Here is a 27,858-nt window from a genome sequence, read left to right on the forward strand (position 1 = left end):
TCAAATGATCGTTTTTATAACAAATTATCATGAATTATGTTGTATTTGAGAGTATGAAAAATGTTTTATGTTGGAAACTTAGAACAGGGCGTGGAGATTTGTCATAATGGTACGACATCCCAGTTGCCAAACACTCCAAAACTTCAACTGTCACTCTCCAATCTCTCTCAACCAACACTCCACTCAACAATTCCTAGCCATGGAAACCAGAGATCCTCCTCTTCCCACCACAACCCATGATTTTCCCATCTTTTCTCCCACCCATATGCACACTAATTCACCCCCAAACATCATCTGATTCCCCGAAAATCTGGGAAAGGAGAAGAAAAAAAATCCATAACTCTAACCCTAACCCTAATCGTATACCACTATGTCCCCAACTCAGACCCCACCAATGTTTGCCTACAAAACCCCTTCAATTTTCCTCTCATCCCACCCATTCCGGAGAAGCGTTCGAAATTCGGCCAAGTTTCGGTGTGTTTTCGGCCCAACTGTATCGAAATTGAAGGTAGTGTCGTCGTTGGGCGCGATTTTCGGCTCCGGGAACGTGATTGCGGCTGCGGCAGCGGCGGCGGGGTCTGGGTCGCATGCAGCGGTGGCGTCCGCCATCACGCAGGTGGCGGTGACGGCTGTGGCGATTGCGTCCGGGGCGTGTTTGTCGACGAAGGTGGATTTTTTGTGGCCTAAGGCGGAGGAGCTGCCTGGTATGTGGTGGTGCAGTTCTTGAATTGTTTTCGGATTTTTTAGGTTCATTCCCATTCTTTATTCATGGTATTCTCACGTCAGCACATAAATATTGTTTGTTTCTCGGGAATTTCGGATAAATGGTTTAAAACCCAAAATTAGGGCTGAGGTGCAGTTTAATTTTTGGAACGGTTAAAGTGATGTGAACAATGGAAGGGTGTTCCAAATTGGCACAAAGCCACAAAATGATTAGAACTAGATGACTATGTTTGGTTCCCGGAACTCATCAAAAAAAAAAAAAAAAAAATTCTGGTTCTGGAAAATTGGAGGGAAATAGGAGGGAAACTAAATAAAACCGAAAATCGAAGGAAAGAAAAAAATGAAGTACAATAAAAAATAAATTTAAATTTAATAAAATATCTTTATATGTTATATCAAACTGATTTGGCTTATTTGAACTATTATATATCAAGATTAAATAATTTGAAAATACTTAAGTTTGTAACTAATTTTGAATATATTTGATTTTCTTTTGAATTTTCCATAGTAAAATCATTTTTCTTAATTTTTTTTTCCCTTTAACTTAATGCATTCTTCGAACCAAACATAATAGAAGCTTGAAATGAAAACAACACATGAGTTAATTCTAGGAATGCCACGAGTTTGAAGCCCATTCTACATGGCATGATTACAAATCTTGTAGATTTAAATGCCATCCTGTGAACAGATGTAGCTACCCATCATTCTAGGAGGCAACATAAGTGGATTAAATGGGTCGTAATGATTTTATTTTTTTTCTTTAGACTCATATACCTTGTACTTACAAATTGATGGCCTTCATAAATGCGTGCAGGTTCTCTCATACTGGATGGAGTAGATGTGACTGGATATCATATATTTAATGATGCAAAGGTTTATCATCTCTGCTCACATTATAAATTGCATGTAGTCATTTGCTGTGACTAAGATACTGAATCCGTGAAGGCAGGTGCAGAAGGCCATTGCATTTGCTAGGAAAGCTCACCATGGACAGTTAAGGAAGACAGGAGACCCTTATTTGACACACTGTATACACACAGGAAGAATCTTGGCGGTCTTAGTCCCATCAAGTGGAAAACGAGTATGCAATCATCTTTATAATTATTTTTGTCAGAGTTTGTGGCATTGAGCTTGTTCAGTTCATTTTTGTAATTGATCAGGATGATGTATATACATATACATGCATACACATACACAATATATATATATATATATATATATATTGTGATGGACATTTTATTCTTTTAGTTATTCTGATTTCCCTATGTACACTCATTGAATACAATGCAATGGATTTTAGGCAAGTATTCTCTACATGTTGAAATTTTGCTTCTGCCTTCATTTTAATTGCTAGTTTTGTGGTAGCAACTAGCAACCCAAATTGTTTATCCAAATAATTTCCAAATTAATTGTTAAGTGGACAAGACATGCAGTGTAGTTGCACATCCATAGACATCAAGATGAGTTAATTATTGACTGTTATTATCCTAAACCAGCAGTTTATATTTCCTACGATGCCCAAGTATATAAAAAAAATGTATTTCCTACAATGCTCGGATTACAATTCCCAAGTAAAAGTTTCAATGGTAAAATATCATTTTGCTTTGAACTCCATTTAGCAAGTTTACTTAAAATGCACCACATTGGATGGGTCCCTTTTCTTCATTTGGTTGTTGGTTTAATTGCTATAATTTTCAACCTATATACTTTGGTTGAGTTCAAAATAGTCTTGGTTTCTACGCCTTCTTCAAAGACTTTTTCAAGGATATCAATCTGTATAATTGAATGATAATAAATTTAATAAGGAATTCTTCTAAGAAAATAAACGACAAATTTAATATGTGGCATTTAAAAATGTATGGACTCACAACCACTTCCTTTTCCCTTTATTTTTTGTGTTGGATGAGCAGTAGTGAAGGGATGTCAATTATTGTCTTCTAGCTTGTATAAGCTATATCTTTATCCACCTCCATTGGAACTTTGGTTATGAATTTATTTTAAAAGTATGCTTAGTAGTACCAAAAGTCATACCTATTAATATTATCTTTTTGCATTTAAAAGTTTGTCTCTGCTATCTGGATAGTATGATAGTCTTCAGAACATGGCTATAGTGGAAAAGGAAAAAGATCTTCAAGTTTTTCTTTAAAAAAAAAAGAAAAAGAAAAAGAAATCAAGAACAAAATTATATCAATTAGACACAATGTTTCAAAAGTTTGATGATATTTTTCATTTCAACATTTAGTAAATGGTTCCTGGATTTGAATGACAGCATATTGCAAGGAAGGCTTTCTTTCTGATTTTTCATCATGTGCACATTGGTGCGCCCCCTTTTGGCACTTTTTAATACTATTGCTATTTATCTATCAAAAAAAAAAAAAGTATTTCTTTCTGATTTTTGTATGTGTACATTGAATTTGATCACTCAATTTCGATATTTGATGAACACTTGCATTGCACGAAGTTACATCCCTTTCCAACAGTTCCTTCACTGAGGTTAGAAAGTCTATCACAGGCTATTGATACAGTTGTTGCTGGGATTCTACATGATGTGGTTGATGATACATGTGAAAGTTTGCACAGCGTAGAAGAAGAGTTTGGGGATGATGTTGCAAAATTGGTAGCTGGTGTTTCCAGGTTAAGTTACATCAATCAGGTATGGTGAACCAGTAATAATAGATAGTTCAAACTCTCGATCTTTTGGTTTGAAATTAAAAAAATTAAAATAACTGTTTCAGATGGTTAAAAATTTACCTTCTGACTTTTAATTGCAATAATAATCAAATATAGAGAAGTATATCTTTCTGTCTATGAATTTGGATAAGTTTCAGAAGTTTGAACTCATTAGTTATGATGTTGAATAAAATTTTACCTGTATATTGGCATAGCTAGGAAAAATATAGATCACATTTGAAGTAGAATGTTGTATAGTTGTGAATTATGATTCCTTCTGCTCTTTCAGTTGCCCGGCTGCCTCAAGGTCATTGTTTAGTGACATTTCCTAAGGTAGTATTGAAATGATGTTTATGTTATCTGATGTTTAATCCTCATATGTAGTTAAATCACATGCTTGTAATTCTTAGAGTTCCATGCCCAAATTTCTGGTCCTGTGAGAATATAATATTTTCCCCTTCTTTCTTTTCTCTGTTCATTTTATATATCTATTTAATATTTTTTTATGCAGTTGTTACGGAGACACCGCAGGATAAATGTGAATCAGGGTATCCTTGGTCATGAAGAGGTATGTGAGTTCACTACCACATGGCTGTAAAAATCAGCAATATAGTGGACAGTAGATTTACAGATTGTATTAATAAACTTGAATGCCAAATGGCCATAAATATAATTCTTGTGGTAAAGATCACAGAGTTAAATTCGCAGCCAAATATAATTTCATTAGTTATTCGGTATTGCATTGCATATGCATTATATTAAATATGTATTAAACAAAGAATTCATCTGATAATGCATGTAATATATATAGCTTGTCTAGTTTTCTGCACTGATTGGAATTCTTTTCTTCAGATATTGAACGAACTTAGTGTTTCTTCTTAGTTTTTGATATTTGATTCAAATATTTGTACAATCGATTTGTTACTTGCTATGTTCAATTATTTGCAAATGATTTAATTCATCGAGGGCAAAAAAAGAAAAAATGCAAGCAAGTTCTAGCTGTATCCGATTCTATTGACTATGATAAGGCAATAAAAGAAGTATGATTTCCCAAGTTTTTGTTCTTAAGCATATGAAGAAGTATGATTTCATGAGTTTTTGCCTCTGAAGACAAGCATATGAGAACCAGTTTTCAGCTGCATTAGTTTTATTATGTCACAATTTCAATGTGATATTTCAGGCAAACAATTTGCGAGTCATGCTTTTGGGCATGGTTGATGATCCGCGTGTTGTACTCATCAAGCTTGCAGATCGTCTTCATAACATGAGAACAATGTAATGACCTTCTGAATCTTTTTTTATTTTTATCAGTTTTATGCCTGTTATAGAATGCTTTCTTCATGTTTGACTCTTTGTTTTCTCCAATTTTCTGTTTTTCATAAGAGGTCCCTGGTGAAGTTATAATTCTTTTTTATCAGAAACAAAGCGTATTAAAATTGGGTAAAGCAACTACATGAGAAGGATGAGGAATCCTTCCCAAATTTACCAAAAACTGATAAAAAAATGGAAGATTAAACCCTCTCCAAAGAAACTAAAATGACCTATACATCCATATAGAACCGTGAGAATATACAACATAAAACCTCTGATCCCTCCATGAGTATTAACACAGCTCCTTTGAATAGAAATCGAAACAAATCTTCTGAGGAAGTTATAAAAGTATGGTATAATTTCTTATAAGAGTATCATATGGGTCACACTCCTAGCTGATGATCTTCTCTTACAGCTATGCTCTGCCATTACCCAAGGCTCAAGCTGTTGCACAGGAGACCTTATTGATTTGGTGCTCGCTTGCTTCCAGATTGGGTCTGTGGGCTTTAAAAGCTGAACTGGAAGATCTGTGCTTTGCTGTTCTTCAGGTCTGCTCATAAGTTCATTTGGTGTCTTTGAGTAAATGTTTGTCCATGTAGAAGCTAAATGCATTTTGAAGATTGATGTATAACATGTACTTCTTTAAATAATGGTTTCTAACACAATGAGAAGAAAGCAGTAAAGCATGTATTTTTTTATTCTTAATTTTCTGATTAAACTTGTTGAAAATCTTAGATGGCAAATAAAGTTTCTGTTTTCCATATTTTTTAAATCTTTTGTGTTCATTATTCTGCTTGCTCGCTTTTACTTGGTTTTTGGAACATAGGTCTCTTTCTCACTATAGTTATTTAGTCACTAAGTAGTAGCAATGCCACAAAAATAATCTATAGAGACACTGATGAATTTGAATTTATTATTTATTGAATGATTTTTATCGAATTGTATTCTGATTTTATGTCCGTATTTTTGGGTTGGGTTAAGATGTATATAGAGGATCAGGACCATTCTTTGGCTATGCTTGATTTTGTAGAGTGGTTTAGTGTCAAGTAAGAGAGGGATTCTTTTTTGCTTTTTCTCTCCTTGTTTAAGCCTAGGCAGCTATTGTATACATCGTGTGTACTGTGGTACACCTCTTTTCAGGGGTCTTTATATATACACTATTTTTTTGCATATTAAAGAAAGGTTCTGAGGAACATAAGCTTGCAAATTACACATCTAAATTGGATTTAAAAATATTTATTAGAAAAAAAACCTGAGTGCCTAGATTTACAGTCGGATGTTCAGAACTATTAGTTATTTTCAGTCTTCATTAGTTTCATATGTGAATTCTTAATGTTTTTTTCATTTTAAGTTTTCTATATTCCCTAAACTTGTTTACTCAAAAGAAAGAAAAATCAACTTAATGAGAGTTTTGTCTGCACAGTTTGAATTTTGGATCCATGTGTCAAATTCCTGAATTTAATTAATGAAACTATAATCTGTTGGTTGGATTTTGAACCTGCAAGTCAATAGCAAACACATGTGAATGTTTAGTGATCACTAGTAGTTAATCATATGGGACTATGGTAATCTTTTTCCTCTAATGAGAAAGGAGACGTGTCAATATCAAAGATTGCAAGGTCTACAGGAAATAGGAATGATAAAATCAGTATTCAATGTTAAAATGATAAAAGAAAGAATACGGAATATATATATCACAAAAACTAAATCCCCTTTAGGATTGGCATGTTGTGAAGGATGCAATCAGAGAACCTAGATAGAGCAGAACAATGAAACAACATCTGTCTGGAAAATTTTTGCGTCATATTTCTGGCATGAAACTGTATTTCCTTATATAGTATGAGATTTGTCCCTTTTTATCTTTAACCTTTGTTTTTGGGCCTATGCAATGAGTAATTAATTAATATTCTATGTTTCAACTACACTATATGCAGCCTCAAACATTTCTCCAGATGCGAGCTGACCTTGCTTCCATGTGGAGTCCCAGCAACCGGAGTGGAAATCCTAGAAGAACAGCTGCAAAAGATAGTTCTCCTGTACCCTTAAATGAAAAAGAAATTGCTTTTGACTATGAAGGATCTCTTGCAGTTGATGCAGATGTCACAAGCATGAAGGTCAGGACATTGGTCAATTTTTTTTTTCTTAGTTCTGTGCTTGGGCCTTTCTTTGGGAATGAGTGCAAGCCTGATTTGAAATATTGACATACATTCTTAGAAATATCTACTGATAACTAAGAGCCTAATGATGTTGTATAGAGGAAGTTATAACATTTACTGTCAAAAACAGAAAAGAAAAGAAAAACCTTATTATTTTAGTATTCCTTCTATATTCTAGCTATTGCTCACCTTCTTACAGATATTGAAGTGCTGATACGATGGATTTATTAAACACCCCATTTTATATGCTTTATTATCAGTGATGCTTTTGCATCATCAAAGTCCTATACACAACTGGATGGGGAACTCATTTTTTTCTTTTTATTTTTGCCATTGTTCTTTATCTTCAGGATCTTTTGGAAGCTGTACTACCTTTTGATATCTTGTTAGATCGGAGAAAGCGGATTAACTTTCTTAATAATCTAGGAAAATGCTCAAAGACTCAGAAAAAACCACAGGTCGTGAGGGATGCTGGACTTGCATTAGCCTCGCTGGTACTTTGTGAGGAAGCACTTGAACGGGAGTTATTAATATCAACTTCGTATGTTGTGTTATCATTGTTGCTTGTGGTTTCTGAAAGTGAATGTTTACCTTTTTATCTCTTGCAGTGTGTACAGGAGCAACTCTGATCTATCTTGCTGTTGACTTTGTTTTCTGTTTTCTGCTTGCAGTTATGTTCCAGGAATGGAAGTAACTCTATCTAGCCGCTTAAAAAGCTTGTATAGTATCTATAGCAAGGTATTAATATAGTTCCCAATTTGGTTCATTTGAGCAAAAACAGTAAGGGCTAGCCTAGTATTACCTTAGTTTTTTTCCTATCAAAAAAAGTATTACCTTAGTTTTTTACTGTAGTTTTTAGGAAAACTACTTTTAGCTATGCTAAAAGAAAAATAGGTCCAACGAGACATACTTACAGAATGTGTAAATATTGAGGTAGAGAAAAGAATCATGTGAAGGAGGGCATCGGAGTACTAGAGGATGGTAGAGGAAAGACATCTGAAGAAGAACATGAAAACAAATTAACTCAAATAAAAGGATAAAAGCTGGTATTCCATCAATTTTTTGAGGGCTTATTGGGCAATTGTGAAATACTATTAAAGAAGTTACTTCTTATGCATTTCTCAAAATAATTGTCAAAAAGGTGTGACTCTAATAATCACTTTTTCCCCCCCTTGACCAAATAGATCGGTTATAAAAATTATAATGACGGTGATTCTAAGTGGCCTAGAATCAATCCGTCATTTGCTCAATGTACTTTCAAGTGAAAAGCTATTAATATTTAAATATTTTGCCTTTATCATGATTAAAATGTAATATTGTAAGACTAAACTTTGACCATTGTGACTCAATCCTTGCTAACCAGCCCCCATTAGGGCATGTGGAAATAGACATGACCCTTAGAAATGCCAAAAATCCAAGAAAATCGACAAATAATAATAATAATAATAATAATAATAATAATAGAATTACATAATGAATAAAGAAATTATTGAATGGTTCCAACAATGATTTACAAAGCACACATCTATGAGGAATCTCTCCATTTCTAGAAATGATGCGATTCACCAAATGTATCAACTATTCAATTATCTTCAGCCACCTTCATGCAACCCATTTTAGACTTCTGTTTATTCAATTGAGTTCTTCATTATGTATCATATAAATTAAAATAAAAACAACAATCTAGTAAAAGTTCAAAATTTGAATGATTGGCTTGTCCTATGGGATACAAACATCTGTATTACTGTGATTTATGCATTAGTAGACTTATGTTGATCTTCAATTGTTAATTTGAATCTTGCTCAAGTTTCATGCTTGTGCTGTTCAACATATATTTGCATGAGTCATCTTATATCCATATCATCAAATGTTGAAGGACATCCTAATGTTGTGTGAAATATCTGTTTCTATCTTTACTTATAGATGAAACGGAAAGATGTAGGCATCAATAAAATTTATGATGCACGTGCACTGAGAGTAGTTGTTGGAGACAAAAATGGAACTCTATGTGGACCTGCAGTTCAGTGTTGCTACAATCTTCTTAGCATAATACACAGGTGAATGGATCTGAAACTCCTGATACTTTATCCTTCTTAAATATGCCGTGGAATTAACATAATACTGGTGGTATGAAACTGCTCTGTATCATTATCTTTTATTGAATTATTTTTAGGGATGCAACTTGGACAGTTTAGCCCAACCCAACCCAACCTTTGGATGAGTTTAGACAATCATTTTGAATAATCTAGCTGGGGCTTGGGTTAAGTTTTTCAACCTAAAGTCAATTTAATTTGGCCTTGAACCAAGGTTTGGATAACTTGAGCTTAACCCAAACCCAATTTGATATTTTTATAATATTCATAATTTATATTATCCTATATAATAATATTCATTTTATTTTTTTAATTTTAGAGAAAATGTCAAATTTTGATTGTATTTTCATCTTATTATAACAATATATAAATTTGTTTTTACTTTTTTGTTATCATCTTAAAATATATATATATATTTTTTTTGATAAGTAAACAAGATATGCATTAGAAAAGGCTAAACGCCACAAAGCATACAGAGAGTATACAAGACGACTACAACCTCAAAAAGAAGAAAAGGACCAAAAAGAACTACCTCCCCTTAAGTGGAAGCTATCCACTCCAAAAATCCTATAAGGGAGAAAGACTCCTCACCTAAATACACTTTGGCCCAATTCCATAAGTTACAGACAAATGAATTCTTTAATTTTTGAATATTCAACGCACCCCTCCTAAAAGCTAACCTATTCCTCTCCTTCCAAACCGTCCAAAAAATACACAACGGAATGGATTTCCAAATCTTTTTCCTTTTCTTCCCTACAAATGAACCCCTCCAGGAGATTAAAGCCTCCTTTACAGTTTCTGGGAGGACCCATTTAACATCTATTAACCCAAAAATAATATCCCATAGAGCTCTAGTCACTATACAGTGTAAAAGAATATGATTTACATTCTCTTCTTCACAACCACACAAAAAGCAACAATTTGGGAGATGCACCTCTCTTATCTGGAGTCTGTCCAGAGTGAGCACCTTCCCCCACGTAGCCTCCCAAGCAAAAAAACAAACTTTAGTTGGCACCCTATCCACCCATATGCTCCTTGAGGGAAACACTGTGGCATTAGGCTTATCCAACAGCCTGTAAGCTTCCTTGACCTTGAAAATACCATTTCTTCCCTGCCTCCACATAACTGAATCATCCTCCAAGGAAGGCCTATGACCCCTCAAGGTATGGAGCAAATCCCCAACCATATCCAGCTCCTAATCATTGAAGTCCCTCACAAAAACAAGATTCCAATCTCCTTGGCCCGAATCTTGGTCCCACATCTCCTCAATCGTAGCGTCCCTATGCGCAGCGAGGACAAAAAGGTGATTGAAGCAATGGGACAACGGAGTGTCAGTGCACCAACTATCTTTCCAAAATTTGATTTTGGAACCCTTCCCAACTAGAAAAGCCAAATTTTCCCAGCACCATTCAGCTTCTTTCATAATCTCCTTCCAGACCCCTACTCCAGCCGCCCCACTAGCCTTCTTTGACCTCCATCCATGATCCTCTTGCCCATATTTCGTAGTGATCACTTGTTTCCAAAGGTTATCCTTTTCACAAGTCCAAATCCACTTGCCCAGCAAGGCTCTATTCAGAGTGGCTATTTTCCTTAAGCCTAGCCCTCCCTTGTGTTTTTCTGTACAGACCACATCCCATTTAACTAGATGAACTTTCCCCTCCAAGTTTCCTCCCCCCCATAGGAAATCTCTTTGGGTTTTCTCCACTCTTCTAGCAACGGACTTGGGCATTCGGAAAATAGACATTTGGTATATTGGCATGCTAGCCAAGGTGCCTTTTATAAGCGTGATCCTCCCCCCTTTGGAGATGTACTGTCTTTTCCAAAGCGCAAGTCTCCTCCTGACCCTCTCTTCCACTCCATCCCACATAGAAGTAGCCCTATTGGGGACCCCTAAGGGGAGTCCCAAATAGTGAGAGGGCAAGGACCCCACCCTGCACCCTAGCTCAGCTGCCAGCTCAAGGATCTCCTCCACTTCTCCAACTGGAATGATTTCGCTTTTGGCTAGATTAATTCGAAGACCTGAAGTCGCTTCAAACCAAAAGAGAATCCAGCTTAGATGAGAAACTTGCTCTTTACTTGCCTCACAGAACATGATTGTGTCATCAGCAAAAAATAGGTGGGATATATTCAAGGAAGTTCTACTACCACCCCGAATGGTGCATCCTGATAGATATCCCCCCTCCATCGCTCTCCTGATGAGGACGTCCAGAACTTCCATTCCCATAACAAAGAGGTTAGGGGATAGAGGATCCCCTTGACGAAGCCCTCTAGTGCTAGGGAAAAACCCAGCTGACACTCCATTAACAAGAATTGAGAATTTAGCAGAAGACACGCAGCTCCACATCCATCCCACCCACTTTGTCCCAAAGCCCATTTTTTGAAGGACCTTCATTAAAAAATTCTAATTGATGCTATCATAAGCTTTTTCTATATCCAATTTGCAAATAAGACCCTTTTCTTTTCTCTTCTGCCACGAATCTATCACCTCATTAGCAATTAAGGACGCATTCAGAATTTGTCTTCCCATTACAAAGGCATTCTGAGCAATAGAGACCACCTTACCAATCACTTTTTTGAGCCTATTAGCTAAGACTTTAGCCAAAAGTTTATAGAGCCCCCCCAACAGGCTGATAGGTCTAAAGTCTCCAAGGTCCTCAGCCCCGCTTTTCTTAGGTATCAACACCAGAAAAGTATTATTGAAGCTCCTAACAAAGGAATTATGCTCATGAAATTCTTTAAACATCTCCATGATCTCCTCTTTGGTAAAATCCCATGCGTTTTGCCAGAAGGCTACAGTAAAACCATCCGGACCAGGGGCTTTATCCCCACTCATCTCCATCAACGCCGAATAAATCTCAATCTCTGCAAATGGGATTTCCAGACTCTCTGCTTCTTGCCGGCTGATGCAACCCATCTAAATTCTACCAATATCCGCTTTCCAATCCATATCTTCAGAAAGCATTTGCTGAAACGAATTCACAACTTCTTCCCTCACCTCCTGCTCCTCTACTATCCACTCCCCATTAACCTTAATTCTGTCCAAAGCGTTGTTTCTTTTATGAGCACTTGCCATTCTATGAAAGAACCCTGTGTTTCTATCCCCCTCCCTTAACCAAATCTCCCTTGAGTGCTGTCTCCAATGGGCTTCCTCCAACAGGACCCATTTTTTAAAGGAAACTTTTGCATCTTTTTTTAATTCAGCTTCCTCCACAGTCAAGTTTCTCTCACTTTCCACCCGATCCCAAAAGTCTACTTGTTGTAAGGCTGAAGCTTTATTAATTTCTAGCCTCCCAAAAACCTCTTTGTTCCAAACTTTCAGTTTTTTTTTAATTTCCTTCATTTTAACAGCCAATCTATAGCTGGCGCTGCCCCTGACTTCAATTCCCTGCCACCAGGTTCTAACAATGTCTTTAAACCCCTCAACCTTAAGCCACATGTTTTCGAATCTAAACGGAGTTGGGCCTCTTCTTATTCCACCCCCCTCTAACACGATTGGGAAATGATCAGAAATTGGCCGAGACAACCGACTCTGAGAGACTCCACTAAACTGATCTAACCAGCTAGGGGAAACTAAAAATCTGTCTAGTCTCGCCCACACCTGATTATTAAGGCCCCCATTCCAGGTGAACTCTCCCCCTTGAAAAGGCAGGTCCACCAGCTCTAGGTCATCCACAGTCTCTGCAAATCTCCTCATGGCTGAGCTGATTCTTCTCTGGCTGCTCCTTTCTGGTTGAAACAGAGTGATATTGAAATCCCCACCAAGACACCAGGGGTCATCCCAAAGGCCTCTTATCGCCCCAAATTCTTCCCACATACCCTCCCTTTCCACTTTGGTAAATGGACCATACACTCCTGTAAACACCCAAATAACCCCATTTTCTATAGTCTTGAATCTACAAGACAATGTGAAATGACCCTCCTCCCAGTCCAAAATATCCAAGACCCTCTTGTCCCAGCAGATCAAAATACCACTCGCAGCCCCCTCCGCATTTAAGGCTCTCCAATCTATAAATCTCCCCGTGCCTAGGCTTTTCACAATACCCTCCGACATCTCCTGAATCTTGGTTTCCTGAATACACATTAGGTCCACCCTCTGATTCCTTATATAGTTCTTAATAATTTTCCTCTTAGAGCTGTCATTTGCTCCCCTCACATTCCAACTTATAATCTTCAGCTTCATTGGGCAACTATCAACTGATTCCCTTTGCCCTGTGAAGGACCTTTCTGCTTGTTCCCCCCCTCATAATTGACAGAACATTCCAGCCTCTTTAATTCCCTTTCAAACTTGGACTTCTCCAAGAGTTCTTTGTTGTGAATCTTTTCCCGCCTCTTTCTGATTTTAATCAGAAAATTCAATCTCTCCTTTTCCAGCCCCTCCGTGGAAAATCCCAGAAATTGGCTAAATTTTGCTAAACTACAATCCTCCCATAGTTCCTCTTTCTCATTTTCGGTATCTTGAGATCTAGAGGCACCAGTATTCCCCTCCTTGCCCCTAACCTTGTCTCTGTTTTTGTTGGCCTCTCCCAACTTCCAGGATCCATTCTCATTCTCAACATTCCCCTCATAAAATGTTAACCATGTTGACTTGTCCCCCCATAATTCCTCCTCTATTTCCCCTGGACGATCGAAAGACTCCCCCTCCGGAGCCCGATCAGAATTAGAAGATAGAAGAAGAGGTATCCCCATAACCCTTTTTCCTTTAGGATGGGAAATCAAATCATACCTCTGAGCTTCCTCTTCAAGCGCTCGGTCCGTCATTGAGAAGCCAGCATCCCTCTGTTCCCTTCTAAGCTCCTTTGGTACCCAGCTCATCAAAGGATCCTCTGAACTGGATCCTTTTCTGGAGATGAAACGGCCCAAAAATCCAGCCTTCTCTTGGGGAGCAGTTGGGCCAGCCCTTTCCAAGCCTTCCACCTCAACTGAAGGCTGGCAGCCCAGTTCAGCAGCCCAACTTCTAGACGATGGGCTTGCCTCTGAATCACCGGCCACCTTTGCCTTGTCTTTTAAATTTCGGCCCAAAGGCCCATTGATCTTAGCCAGTCCAACATCCTTCTCCAACTCTTTAGGACCCATGTTTGGGCCAAGTGAGGACGACCCAGCCACTCTTCCATCTGAGTAAACCCAATCCCGGGGCACCGGGCCATGGATCTGGTTCCTGGGCTCTAGACCCGGCCCATTCTCCTGCAGAAACCTCTCATCGTTTGGCAGGTGCAGTTCCTCGGTTCCCGCGCCTACCAGTTCCTTCCCAACGCGCTTCTCCGCACGTGAATACATGTCACCCCTAACCTCGTTTCTCCTTCTGTTTTCCACCTCAGAGAAAATCCGTCTCACCACCGGCCTAATCTCCCACTACAGCGCCAGAGTGTATACCTCCTCCTCTACCTCAATTTCTAACACACTCGGTCTAAAATCACCTCTTATTTTGACCAGTATCCTAGCCCATTGAATCTCCCCCATCGACCTTGTCCGCTCGTCAATTTCAACAAAACCCCCGCATTCCTCCCCTATTTTCTTCAGAATCATCGGGCTCCATAGCGAAATTGGAAGGCCTAAAATTTTAACCCAAACTTCCTTTTCTATCTCCTCCTCTACCCAACAACCCGTCTTAGGATTCTAGACTTCCAGCCCTAAGTGGACTCCTCCCATCACTCTGCTCCCCGAGGAAACCACATGATGTGCCTCTCTTAGATCTTCAAACTCCAACAATACCCTACCTCTCTCCAATTTGGCCAGCCCTAACTTGCCTTTTAGGCCCCAAGAATTCGCCCAAAGACTTCCCAGCCTCTCCAAGTCTTCTTCTTCCTTTGTGTTGGGCTTCCAGCTCGCGACGAGGTAGTGCTCCAGCTTCTGTAAATTTCCAACAGTCTCCTCCCTTGTGACCTTCATCTTGATTGCATTTGAACCTTTCTGACTTGTTCTCATGACTGCTTCTGCATATGATTTCGCTGGTGTAGCTTTTTCGGCGGCCCTTACTTCCTGCAAATCTGTTCTTCTACCAACCAACTCTTCCATTTGATGTATCATCTCCGCCATAGCCGTCCATCCACTTTTGTCCCTTCTACCTCTCGGTAAGAAAATACAGAACCGTTTTCGTTCCAGATCCATAACCCCCAGCCTTAAAAAACCTCCCGCTCTGTTGAAACCCCGAGCCAATGAATACAACTTGCCTCTGTCTTTCCACTCCTTTTCCCATTTCCCTTCTTTTTCGTCTCGTATACAATGGATTAGCCCCTCCTTGAAAAGCCCTAAGCTTTCCAGCCCTAATTGAACCCATGTCGAGACCCCACGCTTCTTCTCCACAATGAGAAACTGACGTTTCCCTTTCCTTTCATCTAGGGCAAGCTCGAAAGTCTTGGATTCCACCGTGAAGCTTCGCTTTCGACTCGCCTCGCCGGTCTCGTCGTCGTCGCCGTCGCACGCGCTCTCACTCTCCCTCACGCCCTCTCTCTCTCTCTCGCCCTCTCTCTCACTCTCTCCCATTTTTTGTTTTTAATGCATAGACTTTATTTTCATCTTAAAATATTATCCCATTTACTATTTAGATTTTGATATAAATATACAGAAAATTTTTTTAAAAGAATATTGTGGGTGAGTTCAACCTAACCTAACCTAACCTTACCCAACCCAATTCTAAACCATACAACTTGAGTTCTACCTGAGCTTGGAAAAATAAGGTTGGGTTGGTTTTAGGTTGAATACTTTTGGTTAGAGGTCAGGATAGGTTAGGTTGGGCTTGGGTTGGATGGTCAAGTTGCAACCCTAATTATGTCACCATAAGTTAATATGAAGAGTGAAAATAGAGAGGCTATTGTTGTTGTGGATAGGGAAAAGGCCATTGGGTCCAGGTGGACGATAAGTTAGTATGAAGAGTGAAAAAAAGAGAGGCTATTGTTGTTGTGGATAGAGAAAAGGCCGATGGGTCTGAGTGCTTTTGCCACGGTTTTTGACTAGAACTATGAAGAGATACCTTGGGGTGACTATCAATCTTGAAGTATTGCAGGCCAGTTGGGTGACTTATTGAGGCACTTGTTTTACTTCTATTGACCAGATCCCAAAGAAAGAGGGAATCCCTAAAATAATGTTAGAAAGATTAGATTGGTGACTAGCTTATGTAAGATCCTCACTAAGGTTTACTTGAGGCACAAAGGTTCTTCAAGATGCCCTTTTCCCCTCTTGTAGAGCTATTGTTAATCCTATATACAGTTTTGTTTACCAAATTAATATTTCTAGAGAGGATTAAAGCAGGGAAAAATCTATAGTGCATGAGTGGATTTTAAGAAAGCTTGTTACATGAGTTTAGAATTTCTTGATCATACAGTGGATCGAGAAGCTCTCATGGGTAGATGGCTTGGGTGGATGAAGGCTTGTCACTGTTCCATTAGCTATGTGACTTTTATCAATAAGGAGGCTAGAGGTTGGATTTTAGCATACTGGAGACTTAGGTAAGGGAACACTCTTTCTTTTCTCCTATGTTCTGGGCTGGATGATTAATAAGGCTGAAGATCTTGGCCTTGTGGAAGAATTATAAGTTTGAAAAAGCAGATTTCTGTTTTCCACCTTTAATTCACGGATGACATTGTTTCCTTCTTCTTTCCCTCCATTGCAGAAACAAAAAATTTGGGATGATGTTTTGCCTGAAAAGTGATTTTTGTAAATTCTTATTTTTATTTTTTTTAAAAAACAACAACAATTGTTGCTAGTGTGTTTTGATTAGGGTTAGTGTCCATAAAGATTAGTTCACTAGATTAGCATTTACAAAGGATGTGAGATTGTGAGTGGCCTTTGAAATACCATAGCCTCCTGGTTTGAGGCAATTTTAGGACCCTATGATTTTGGGACCTATTGAATAAAAATTCTCCAAATGCTTTGATGAGCTCAAAAAAGAAAAAACACCCACAGGTAGTTGTTAAGGGCGGATTCATCTTGGCTTCGATCACATCCTACATGTAGACAAAGCTTTAGCCATTTTCAAAATATTAGCTACTTCTACATCCGTAATTTTGAAGTACTTGCATAATTATTGTTTTTTTCCCCTCATCTGACCATGAGGAGGTTGGCAGGGAACACTTTGTTAGGTGTGTTTTCCTTGAATGTACGTGTGTTTTGGGTGGGGGGTTGGGTTTGGTTTTGTTGTAAAGTTGGTTATTGGTAAATGGCTGTGGAGATTTCTTAAGGTACGACAAAACTAAACCCTCTATCCTAGGAAAAGAAAGGGATTCATCGTTGGCAGTGTTATCAAAGGCGATCGCTTGGGTTGCCTAGGCCATCAAGCTAGGTGAGGCAGATAAAAGTCGCCTCTTGAAGACCTAGTCAAGGTGGCTTCAAAGAGGCAACACCTAGGCAATTGCCTTGGGATAAGGCACAAGGCATAGAGGCGATCATTGCCTTTGACCATGAATTAAGATTAAACATACTTACATTATAATTTCATTCAATTTAACATTGGATTAAACAAAGTATAAGATGGAATATTATATTATTAATCACAGAGATAATGAGATGGAGGGCTATCAATATAGTCTTAATGGAAGTGATGACAATTTTAATTTCAATGATGACTATGATGATGATGCCCAAAGCTTCTTTAGGATGTTCATTATCTTATTTTGTCTTTTATTATGATTTTTAAATGTATGAAAAATTAGAATATGCATTTACATAGGACAAATATCTTTAAACAATATGGTGTTTCTTATGGTGTGGGGTATAATATTTAACACTTTGAATAGTTATTACTATTTTGTCAATTTTGTAAGACATCATGAGGGATGAAAAATTAATAGCATTGAAGTATCGAATAGGTAAATATATGTATATTTTTTATCACCTTACTATAGTCATGCTATCACCTTGTTTTTCGCCTTTCGCCTTAGGCTAAAAGGAGTCTTATTGCCTTAACATTGCCTTTTGTGTTTGACAACACTGATTGTTGGAGATGGATACAGCGAACTATTCTAGGAAAATGTTTAGTGGAGACTGACTCCCTTGCTTATCCTTTGCTCACCTCTACAGATTTTTCAGGTCTTGAAGACTTCCCTTTACTGCCACTTTGTTCAAGTTATTGACTACCCATATTGGATCTTTGATCTTTTCAGAAGCCTTTTTGATTGAGAAATCTATGATTTTTCTTCTTTTGTTGTGGCCTCATTAAACACTAATTTATTGGATCTGATCCTAAAAATTATGTTGCCCCTCTGATACAAGTGGACTTTTCACACCTAAATCATTATTTTTTTTTTCTTTCACTCCCACGTGTCTGTTCTAGTTCCCTCTGGCCAAATTACTTTGGAATTAAAAAAATCCCCCCATAGTTAACACTTTTGACTTTTATTTGCCCAAAAGATGGTCAATTCTGAGCAGTTGTTTCTAAATAGGAGGCCTTCTGAAGTATCAACCTAGATAGATGAGGCATGTGGCATGACTAGTTGAAAATTTATCGATCACTTATCCCTCCATGGTCCGTTTTAAACTAGCTTTGTTTTGTAGCTGGTATTCCTCTGGTAGTGCCTGTAGGTCTTGAGGACAGGATATGATTGTGGTATCGAGGACAGGGTGATTGTGGTGTTGAGGACATGTCTTTCAAGGATAAACAAACAAGGTAGAACAAAAATGTGATAGGTGCAGAAACTCAATGGAAGCTGTTCCAACAAATTGAGTTGACTACATGCAATTTTCGAGGAATTCTTCCTCTGAAACTCTAGAAAAGGTGAAGGCCAACCTATATACATATGCATCAAAATATGAATGCAAACATGAGGTCTAATCTCATCTGAAGAGGGATGGTCTAAGGATGACTTTACTTTGATAGGAGGGAGAAAAATTGGTTCTGCAGTGTTCTTTGCCTCCATAAGCCTGCATTAGTTGGAGATTTTGGAGAGAAAAATTTGAGGACCTTTGGAGGAAAGGAAAGAAAATTGAATTCTATGGAGGATTGCAGTTCTTGATGTTCCTGTGAGTGTCAGTCTTCGAAGGAGTTTTTCTACATCTTCTCTCTTATAGCTTTTATTTGTGGAGCTGTTTGTTTTGAGAATCAGAGGAGTAATGTTGTAGATATCTGCTTATCAAAAGGTATGGTTTGATGTTGCTTGGTGTGGTTTTGTTTGTTGCTTTTCCATTTGAGAAGGAATTCTCCCCCTTCCTTGTCCACCTGGTCTTTGTCATTAAAAAATTTGTTTCTTATAAAAGGCAACATGACAGTTTATTCCAATTTCAGCTCTGTGGATATTGCATTGTTCATAGGCTCATTAGGTCTGAGATTAGTTTGAAATGGCATGATATGATTACTATAATCAGTCCAAATGCATTGCATCCGTACCTGCTGCACTTCTGTGAAAATAATGGCTCATGTCTCCTTTCTCTTGATGCAGGCTTTGGACCCCCATTGATGGTGAATTTGATGATTACATTGTCAATCCAAAGCCTAGTGGCTATCAGGTTAAAAATTCTGCTTTCAATCTCTAGATATTTAATGAATTCCATTTAACCATATGAACAGGTGCATGCATGCATTGGAGCATACATACATATATAGCACATGTATATAATATAAACTATTTTCTTAAAGTATCTTCCCAAGTAAATCTTGAGAAGTTAAAGAAAATACTATGATGTCTAATTTTCAATCCTTGTTCTCTTCTAGTGGTGGATGGTTCACCCAGGAAAGGTGGGGGATTGGCACGTGACCTGCTTTTCCAATAAATGATTGGATAGCAAGTGAGATAAAATAAAATTTCAATCACTCAAACTTATCTCAAGAAAAAAAAAACCGAAAAACAAATAGGAGGGTAGGAATTCCTCAAACTTTAAAACAGAAACTAGGGCCAACAAATGACTACTACTTAAACTGTGCAATTGTCTTTTGAGTTTGATTTGTCAATAAGTTTTGGAGGTAGAGTTTGTAGAATATTACTGTATAAATTTTTTTGAACCAATCTTCATTTTATCTTTTATTTTTAATTTTTAATTTTTAATTTTAATTTTTATCAGAACAAGAAGTTTATTGATTAGGGATTTGAAGTACATTTGAAAGATCAGAAATCCTTCCTAGATATACATACTCTAATCAAAAGAATGATAAATAAGATACCTCCTATGTACCAACCAAAACTATACAAAAGAAATTTTTTTCTACTACTTTAGGGAACAATACATCTACTAAAAAGGCAGAAAATTTGCTCAAAGATTTTCTCTTTTAACCCTTTAATTACATACCAAATTCCAATTGAGTTGAATAACAATGAAAGGAGTATCCTCGGAAGCTGAATTTGTTGAATCCTGAAAAGAGGAATAAATTAAGTCTCTTATTTTTTATTTTTTTTTAATTTTTGATAGGAAACCACACGTTAAATTAAGTCTCTTATTGTCTCTAAACTTCTTCACTTGTCTGAAAAAATCCTTCTATTTCTTTCCCACCATATTATCCAAATCAATGTGAGGCATGCAACTTGCCAAAGAGTTTTGCCTCTATAGTCATCATGTCATAAATGCCCCTTAGAGGGACCCAATCTTGCCCCCCTAGGCTGAATAATTTAGGCCAAAGTGAAAAAGTACTAAAGTAGTCGGACAATGTGGAAAGAGATGATCAATTGATTTACCGTTCCTCATACACATAACTCAAAAGTCAAGACTATGAGCTTTGTGATGTCTTTTCACTTGTAGCATGTCATTGGTGTTGAACTTCCTGTTGGCCACTAGTCATGCAAAAACCTTGACCTTTGATGAGGCTATAGATAGCCAAATGAGTTTTACTTGAGAAAAGAAAAGATTTTACAGTAAATTTAGCTGAAGAAGTCAAAAACCAAACTCTTATATCAAGGATAGATGGTATTAGAAGTACACAGGTCAGAGAGAGAGGACATGTGTCTTCCCAAGTCTTTTATCTCCATGCCAGTAAGGATACTGCGAAATTCCAAGGTAGGGGCCAAGAATGGGTGAAATCGAGTCATTTCTAATTGTCATAATTCCAAAAAGATTTAAAAATTGAGAGTAAAGAGGTTAATTTCCCTATCACAAGTATTCCTAAAAGCGAATTCATACCCCATCCCTCACTACAAAACATGTATGACATAAGAAATCCTAGAGAGCTCGTGCAATGGCCTTTCAAGGACATCAATGTGACCATTTGACTATAATTTAGGCATCCCAGCCATTGGGATGAGTCTTGTGGATGCTTAGTATTATCTTATACCAAAGAGCATCACTCTCCCTAGGATACCTTTGCATCCATCTTCCTAGGAGAGCTCTGTTTCTCAAAGAAATCTTCTTTATACAAAAAAAAAGGGAGACCCAAATATGTTACAGGTCACTCAAAAACTTTACATTGATCATTGAAGCTAACATAGCAATTTGATCTTAACTCATGCTGATAATAGATAAAGTGCTCTTGTCTAAATCTTAAGTCCTGAAATGTGCCCAAATACCAACAAGATCAACTCAAGGTTTTGTAAATCTTCCATGCTAGCTCTTGAGAAAAAGATGGTATCATCTACAAACTATAAAAGGGTCACCCTAATTCTACTCTGCCCAACTAGGAAACCTTTCAAGAGACCGCTCTCCTCCACCCTCAACATCATCCTACTTAAGACATCAACTACTATTGTGAAAAGGAAAAGAGAAAGAGGACTCCTTTCCTAATACCCCTGATTGCTTTAATCTATCCTTTGGCACTACCTTTCTCTAAGACTGCAAAATTTGTTGAAGATAAATAGCCTCTCATCCACAACCTCCATCTAATACTAAAACCCTTCCTTCTTGGTGCTTGATCCATAAAGTTCCACTCCACATGCTCCTAGGCCTTTTCACAATCGATCTTAAACACTACTTCCAATGTGCCATATCCCTCCAATATTGATATCAAAATCATTCTTAAACAATACTCCCCCAATATTAAAATGAACCTTACTTTAATCTGCATTTTATCTTAACTGGCTGAACATGCTGTATGCCTCCAATATTGATATAAACAGGGCTCTATAGTTCATAATTTTGAAGTCCCACAAAGATATTCTTTAGTGCTTAGTTTTTAGCATTTGCTTTAGATGATATTTTTATTTTAAAAACATTTCTTTGTCATAGACCAGATCGATGGTCAGACAATCAAAGTCAGAACAGCTCATTTTTTGCCTCAAGTCTAAATGTAGTTATTTTTTCAGTCCTAAAATCCTCTCCTGTGTTTCTAGTATCAATGTTAAATGTAAGGATTTTTCAATAAACTTGATAAATGATGAATTCCTTCCAAGGAGTAGGAGATTATTCAATTTGAGGAAAGTAAGCACCTCAAAAATGCTGGATAATCTACATGCAAAATTCTTCTGGAATCATTGTGTTTACAGAGGGGGAGGATAAAATCCTTCTCCAGAAAGAGCAACTGCACTGATGTGATGAACATCAATCAAAAGAATAAAAGTAAAAGATCTGCCTACGAAGCAGGGACAAGTCTCCTAGGAAAATTTCCCTAGAATGTCTAGTAGATGATGCACTTTTCCTACCTCCATTTTCTTCACAGCCAAACTTTCCTGTTCTTTTGCAGTCTCTCCACACTGCAGTACAGGGCCCTGACAACTCACCTTTGGAGGTTCAAATAAGGACACAGGTACCACACCTACAGATTCCATAATCTCATGTCAAGCTTATTTCTAAATGGTTTTGATTCAGCTAACAATAATAGTTGCTTTATCTTTTCAGAGGGAAAGAATAATCGCGTGTCAAGCTTATTTGTAAATGCTTTTGATTTAGCTAACAATAATAGTTGCTTTATTTTTTCAGAGGATGCATGAGTATGCGGAACATGGACTTGCTGCACATTGGCTTTATAAAGAGACCGAAAACAAATTGCCTTCCACGAGCATCTTAGATGACTCTGAAATAAAAGCATCCTCCTATTTCTCCGAAGATATGGAGAATCAAAATTCTGTTGGAGATGATGTGTTTCAGAAGTATGGTTCCCTGAAAGCAGGACATCCAGTGCTTAGAGTGGAAGGCAGTCACTTGCTTGCTGCTGTTGTTGTCAGGTATTTTATTTCTTCACTTCCAATTGTCACAATCAGTTGGAAGCCTTTTTCACTAATTATTGCATAAAACTTCTATTTTCAGAGTAGATAAGGATGGAAGAGAACTGCTTGTCGCTGTAAGCTTTGGACTAGTTGCTTCTGAAGCAGTAGCTGATAGAAGATCTTCTTTCCAAATTAAACGATGGGAAGCTTATGCAAGATTATACAAAAAGGTTGACTTTTTTTTTTCTCTTCCCTATTTTTATACTGTGATCCTAGTTGCTTGGTCTTGTCAGATGAAGCTTTGTCAGTGAAAGAAATTTGGAGTTTTTAAATATTCATATCCTTAATATATGCTGGGTAATTAATGTTTTTCCCCAGTAATTAGTAAACTATAAAAGAAATTTCTTCATGGACAATAAATTGAAATGATTTTGGGGATGAATTCTTCATTATTAGTGTATTTTTTGTAAACATTGTTTTCCATTTATAGGGTTTGCTTTAATTTTTTTCAATGCTAATTCATTCATGTAAGAACTTAGAATATGGCATAGCTATATGCAGATTGTGTGGTTGAATGACAAAGTTAGAGTGGAAATGAACACAAACTTAATACTGCAGTAGAACGCTTTAAGACCACAAAGTTCAAGGGGTATTTTAAGACCCAAATGTTCTTGAGGAATAAAATAGGGTATACAGGTTTAACACCTATTGAGAATGATAAGAGAGAGTTGTCTATGGATGGTCAGAAAGGACTTGTGGCTGGCACTGTTATCTAGGATTAACAAGTTTTGTAGAGTTCAGAGCATATTTGCAAAGATGTATAAGGTTGAATTGGCAGTTATAAATGATGTCCAGGAATTAATTTAAGTGGGCATATTCCATTATCTCACATCAATTCTCTATGCCGATGATATGGTTAAGGATGATTATTCAACATAAATGTTTAACACCTATTAAGAATGATAAGAGAGAGTTGTCTATGGACGGTCAGAAAGGACTTGTGGCTGACACTGTTAGTTGGGATTAACAAGTTTTGTGGAGTTAAGAGCATATTTGCAAAGATGCATAAGGCTGAATTGGCAGTTAAAATTGATGTCCAGGAGTTAATTTAAGTGGGCATACTCCATTATCTAACATCAGTTCTCTGTGCCAATGAAATGGTTAATGATGATCATTCGAGAAAAGATTTCTAAGCTAAATCTTAACTAAACAAAGCAACAAAATCACATTACTATTTGACAATTTAATTATATTTGAATAGAAATGTGGGATGGATTCTCTAACTTGTGTTTGAATGGTAGCTGAATAAAGCGTGTATAGTTTTAACTTAGGGTTGAAGATGTTCTTTTATTGACTATTAATTTGGCTTTGCAGGTGTCTGATGAGTGGTGGTTTGAACCAGGACATGGGGATTGGTGTACTTGCCTAGAAAAGTATACTCTTTGTCGTGATGGAATGTATCACAAGGTACGTCATGCATTCACATCTTTCTATGAGAAGACATGGTTTCGCTGTTCAGACTTTGAAAAGAACATACTGGCAAGTTCTCAAATTCAAACAGTTGGCCCAACCCATCCAAGAAACAGTCTAAGGGTCATTTTTGACTGTCACTGAACTGTACAGACATCATCAATTAATTTTTTTATGAAAATTTAAAAACTAATTTGTAGCCTAAACCCAGAAACTGTTGCTACCATTATCACCACTGCCACCACTACCAATCAAGTTATTACTTGATTGCAAGAAACAACTTCATTGGTGAAAAGTATTTGAGGGTGAGAAAAAACTTTACTGGTGAAAAAGTGAAGGTATGCACTCAGGTCAAAAGGTTGTGTATATGAACATCTTTTTGAATGGTCAGAATGGTGGAGCAGGAGTGACTGCTCTGAACCCAAACAGTCCGGAAGAGGAAGCCATAATTTGTATGCGTCTGTATATGCATGTCCCTGTGTTTTTGGCTTTTTTACTTAAAAGTTTATTCTTTTTTATGCCCTCATTTACCTCAAGTATAATTTTAAGTTCAATAAATTTACCCTACACTATATCATGCATCCACTGTGTATTTGGTTACAAAATAAATGCGATACCAAATCCAGAAGTAAATGGTTAGAGACCCAAAAATGACATTATGCTTGTTTTTTTTTTTTTTTCTCCTTTTGTGATAAAGAATGAGTTTGTAAACTTTTCAGCAGTAACTTAGCATGCCAACTTTAAAAAATCTTCAGGAGTGTCAGCCTGCTTTTTCTTTTAATAGTATTTAGCATATGATACAAAATCTTAAAATCATCAATACATAATTGAATTATATTGTATCAACTAGTTAAGCATCTGTTTGTTACATCGGCTTCACATTAAGAAATTATCATTCTCATGAATCTCATATATACACAGGAAGACCAATTTCAGCGGCTGCTGCCCACGTTCATCCAGGTGATTGATCTGACAGAACAGGAGGAATCTGAATACTGGGCTGTTGTGTCTGCCATTTTTGAGGGTAAACAAATTGCTTCTATTGAATCCCACTCTAACTCTAGCTTCTACAAGAGACCAAGCTCTAACCCTATCAGTTCAACTTCCCTGGAAGCCAACATCAATAATAAGGTTTGTGGACAATCCCAAATTCATTTTGCATTTACTTAATAGCAGTGAGCAATGTCTAGATTCTTTATTTCTTGATCACATTTGCTCCATGCTTGTTCCCTTGTGTTGCCTGTTTAACAACCTTATAACCTTATAATGCAAGTAGGAACTGAGCTCTAATGGTTTGGTGGGGACGTCGTTATGCATGGATGGGAATCACCATTCAATGCATCTAACTAGCTTGGGGGGTTCAGAACAAAGTCAACAATATCCAATAAGCTGAAATCATTGACATATTTGATGTCACTAATCTTTTAGCGCAAGTTTAGTACCTAGATGGTGTCTTGATGCCAAAACAGTCTGTAATGCATGGCAACAAAAAAGAATACTGACAGTAGAACTGTATTTTATTACTAAGATCAGCATCTTTTCATTTCCATTTGGATCATGAAAGTACTTGGGAAAAAATCTCAAATTTGAATTCACTTATTTGGTTTATAATGAAAAATATAGAGGAAAATGAAATGTAACGAGGATTATTTAAAAATTTGTGTACTTTTTAAATTTGGATTAATTATAAAAACCACCCTTATGTTTTCACTTTTGTCTCAATTTAGTTTCTAATTTTTTATTTATTTTTCCTTTTAGCAATGTCAATCTTAAACTATACCCATTCAATTAAGATTTTCTGTCAAACATAGATCCAGAAACCTCTATGACAATCACATGGACAATTAGATATATTCAAACATATTATATAAGAACTTATGACAATATCGATATGCATGTCACATAGTTTCTGCATCCATTTTTTGATGGAAAGTCTCAATAAAATGACTATGAATATAGTTAAAAGGTAATATTAATGTATAAAAGATATTTTTTAAAAATTACCCTTTATTGGTTAAAATTGTGATGCAAGTGATTTTTGTAATCTACTGTTCAAATTCTTTATTCTTATATAAAGAAGAATAACATTGAAAATATGGAAGAGAAGAGTTATTATGTCTAAATTTGTCTTCCGTTCGCTTTTTCTTATTTATTTTGTGTTTCCACTTAAGCTTATTCTTTCCATGATCCAAATGGAGTTTTTAATATCATTAAATTTCCAAACCTTAATATGTGCTGCTCTTTTGTGGTTACCTGATTTTGTTTTGAACTGTCAATTTTCCTAGACTATTAAGCTTGTAGGATGTGGGTTCACGATATATATATTGTGCTTTTTAACAAATACCACCCTCTCTCACATGCACTGCAGGTGGGGTGATATGTAGGCCTATAGGCTAATAACCACAATTAGTCTCTTTTAGGTTTACACAATTAGTCTCTTTTGTGGTGAGGCTTGAACACATGACCTCCTGCCAAATGAGACTCTAATACTATGTTGAACTACTAATTTTCCTAAAACTTAAAGCTTATATGATTTAGGTTCATAATACAATAAATTAGGAAAATAAATATGTGGTGAGGCTCAAACATATGACCTCCTGCCAAACGAGACTTTGATACTATGTTGGACTTTGATATCATGTTGAACTACCAATTTTCCTAATAACTTAAGCTTGTAGGATTAGGTATATATATATATATATATATATATATATCATATTCTTTAACATTTTGTAATGTAGTTCAATTTAATAGTTCAACAAAATGCTCCAAGAAACTAAAAAATTTACTCGTGAAATCATAGGTGCACCTACTGAGGACAATGCTCCAGTGGGAGGAGCAGCTTCGGTCTGAAGCAGGTATGAGGCAAACCAAAACCAAGGTTGGAGCAGATCCTTACAGCACCCCTAAGTCTGTGGTTCTTGGGGAAGTGGTGATAGTGTGCTGGCCTCACGGCGAGATAATGAGGCTGAGGACAGGGAGCACAGCTGCAGATGCTGCTCAGAGGGTAGGACTGGACGGGAAGTTGGTTCTGGTAAACGGCCAATATGTGTTACCCAATACCCAGCTCAAAGATGGAGATGTAGTTGAAGTCAGGATGTGAATACGGATAAGATGTTTTTATTATTCAACAGAAGTGGTAAATAGTTGTGGGGAGATAGGAACTGATGATCTGGGTTTGAGTATGACAGCATTCAATTTATGTATATGGATTGTGTATATAAGACTCTGATTTTAATGGAAGAAAATTTTTGCTCTTCCAATTCCTGAATTCTATCCAAGTATTTGGATCCTGAAAACCATTGGCACACAATTGAAAAGGATCTTGGTTGATTCTTCTGGGAAACTGAATGTAACTTCAATATTCAAACATTTTCAAATTAGTAAGGAAATGAATTAAATTTTTTAAAAAATATACATTTCACTTAATTAATAAAGAAAAGA

At 36.9% G+C, this 27,858-nt stretch overlaps 1 protein-coding gene across 2 annotated transcripts; it reads left to right on the forward strand.

Annotated features, from left to right (window-relative positions):
• Positions 1–19: 19 nt before the first annotated feature.
• Positions 20–27,677, forward strand: LOC100247726 (uncharacterized). Of its 2 annotated transcripts, none has more exons than XM_010663821.3 (18): positions 20–704; positions 1,538–1,596; positions 1,673–1,804; positions 3,236–3,376; positions 3,905–3,961; positions 4,574–4,668; positions 5,120–5,252; positions 6,639–6,818; positions 7,211–7,401; positions 7,532–7,598; positions 8,784–8,917; positions 19,321–19,387; positions 22,482–22,544; positions 22,718–22,962; positions 23,045–23,174; positions 24,319–24,411; positions 25,336–25,545; positions 27,218–27,677. In XM_010663821.3, exons 1-18 carry the CDS (start codon positions 371–373, stop codon positions 27,515–27,517), a joined length of 2,631 nt encoding a protein of 876 aa, XP_010662123.1. In that variant the 5' UTR covers positions 20–370; the 3' UTR covers positions 27,518–27,677. The 2 variants fall into 2 exon arrangements, with proteins under 2 accessions (XP_010662123.1, XP_010662124.1); XM_010663822.3 differs by having other exon boundaries at positions 639–704; positions 1,669–1,804.
• Positions 27,678–27,858: the final 181 nt, after the last annotated feature.

Source organism: Vitis vinifera, chromosome 16 (assembly GCF_030704535.1).
Source record: "Vitis vinifera cultivar Pinot Noir 40024 chromosome 16, ASM3070453v1".
Classification (NCBI taxonomy): domain Eukaryota; kingdom Viridiplantae; phylum Streptophyta; class Magnoliopsida; order Vitales; family Vitaceae; genus Vitis; species Vitis vinifera.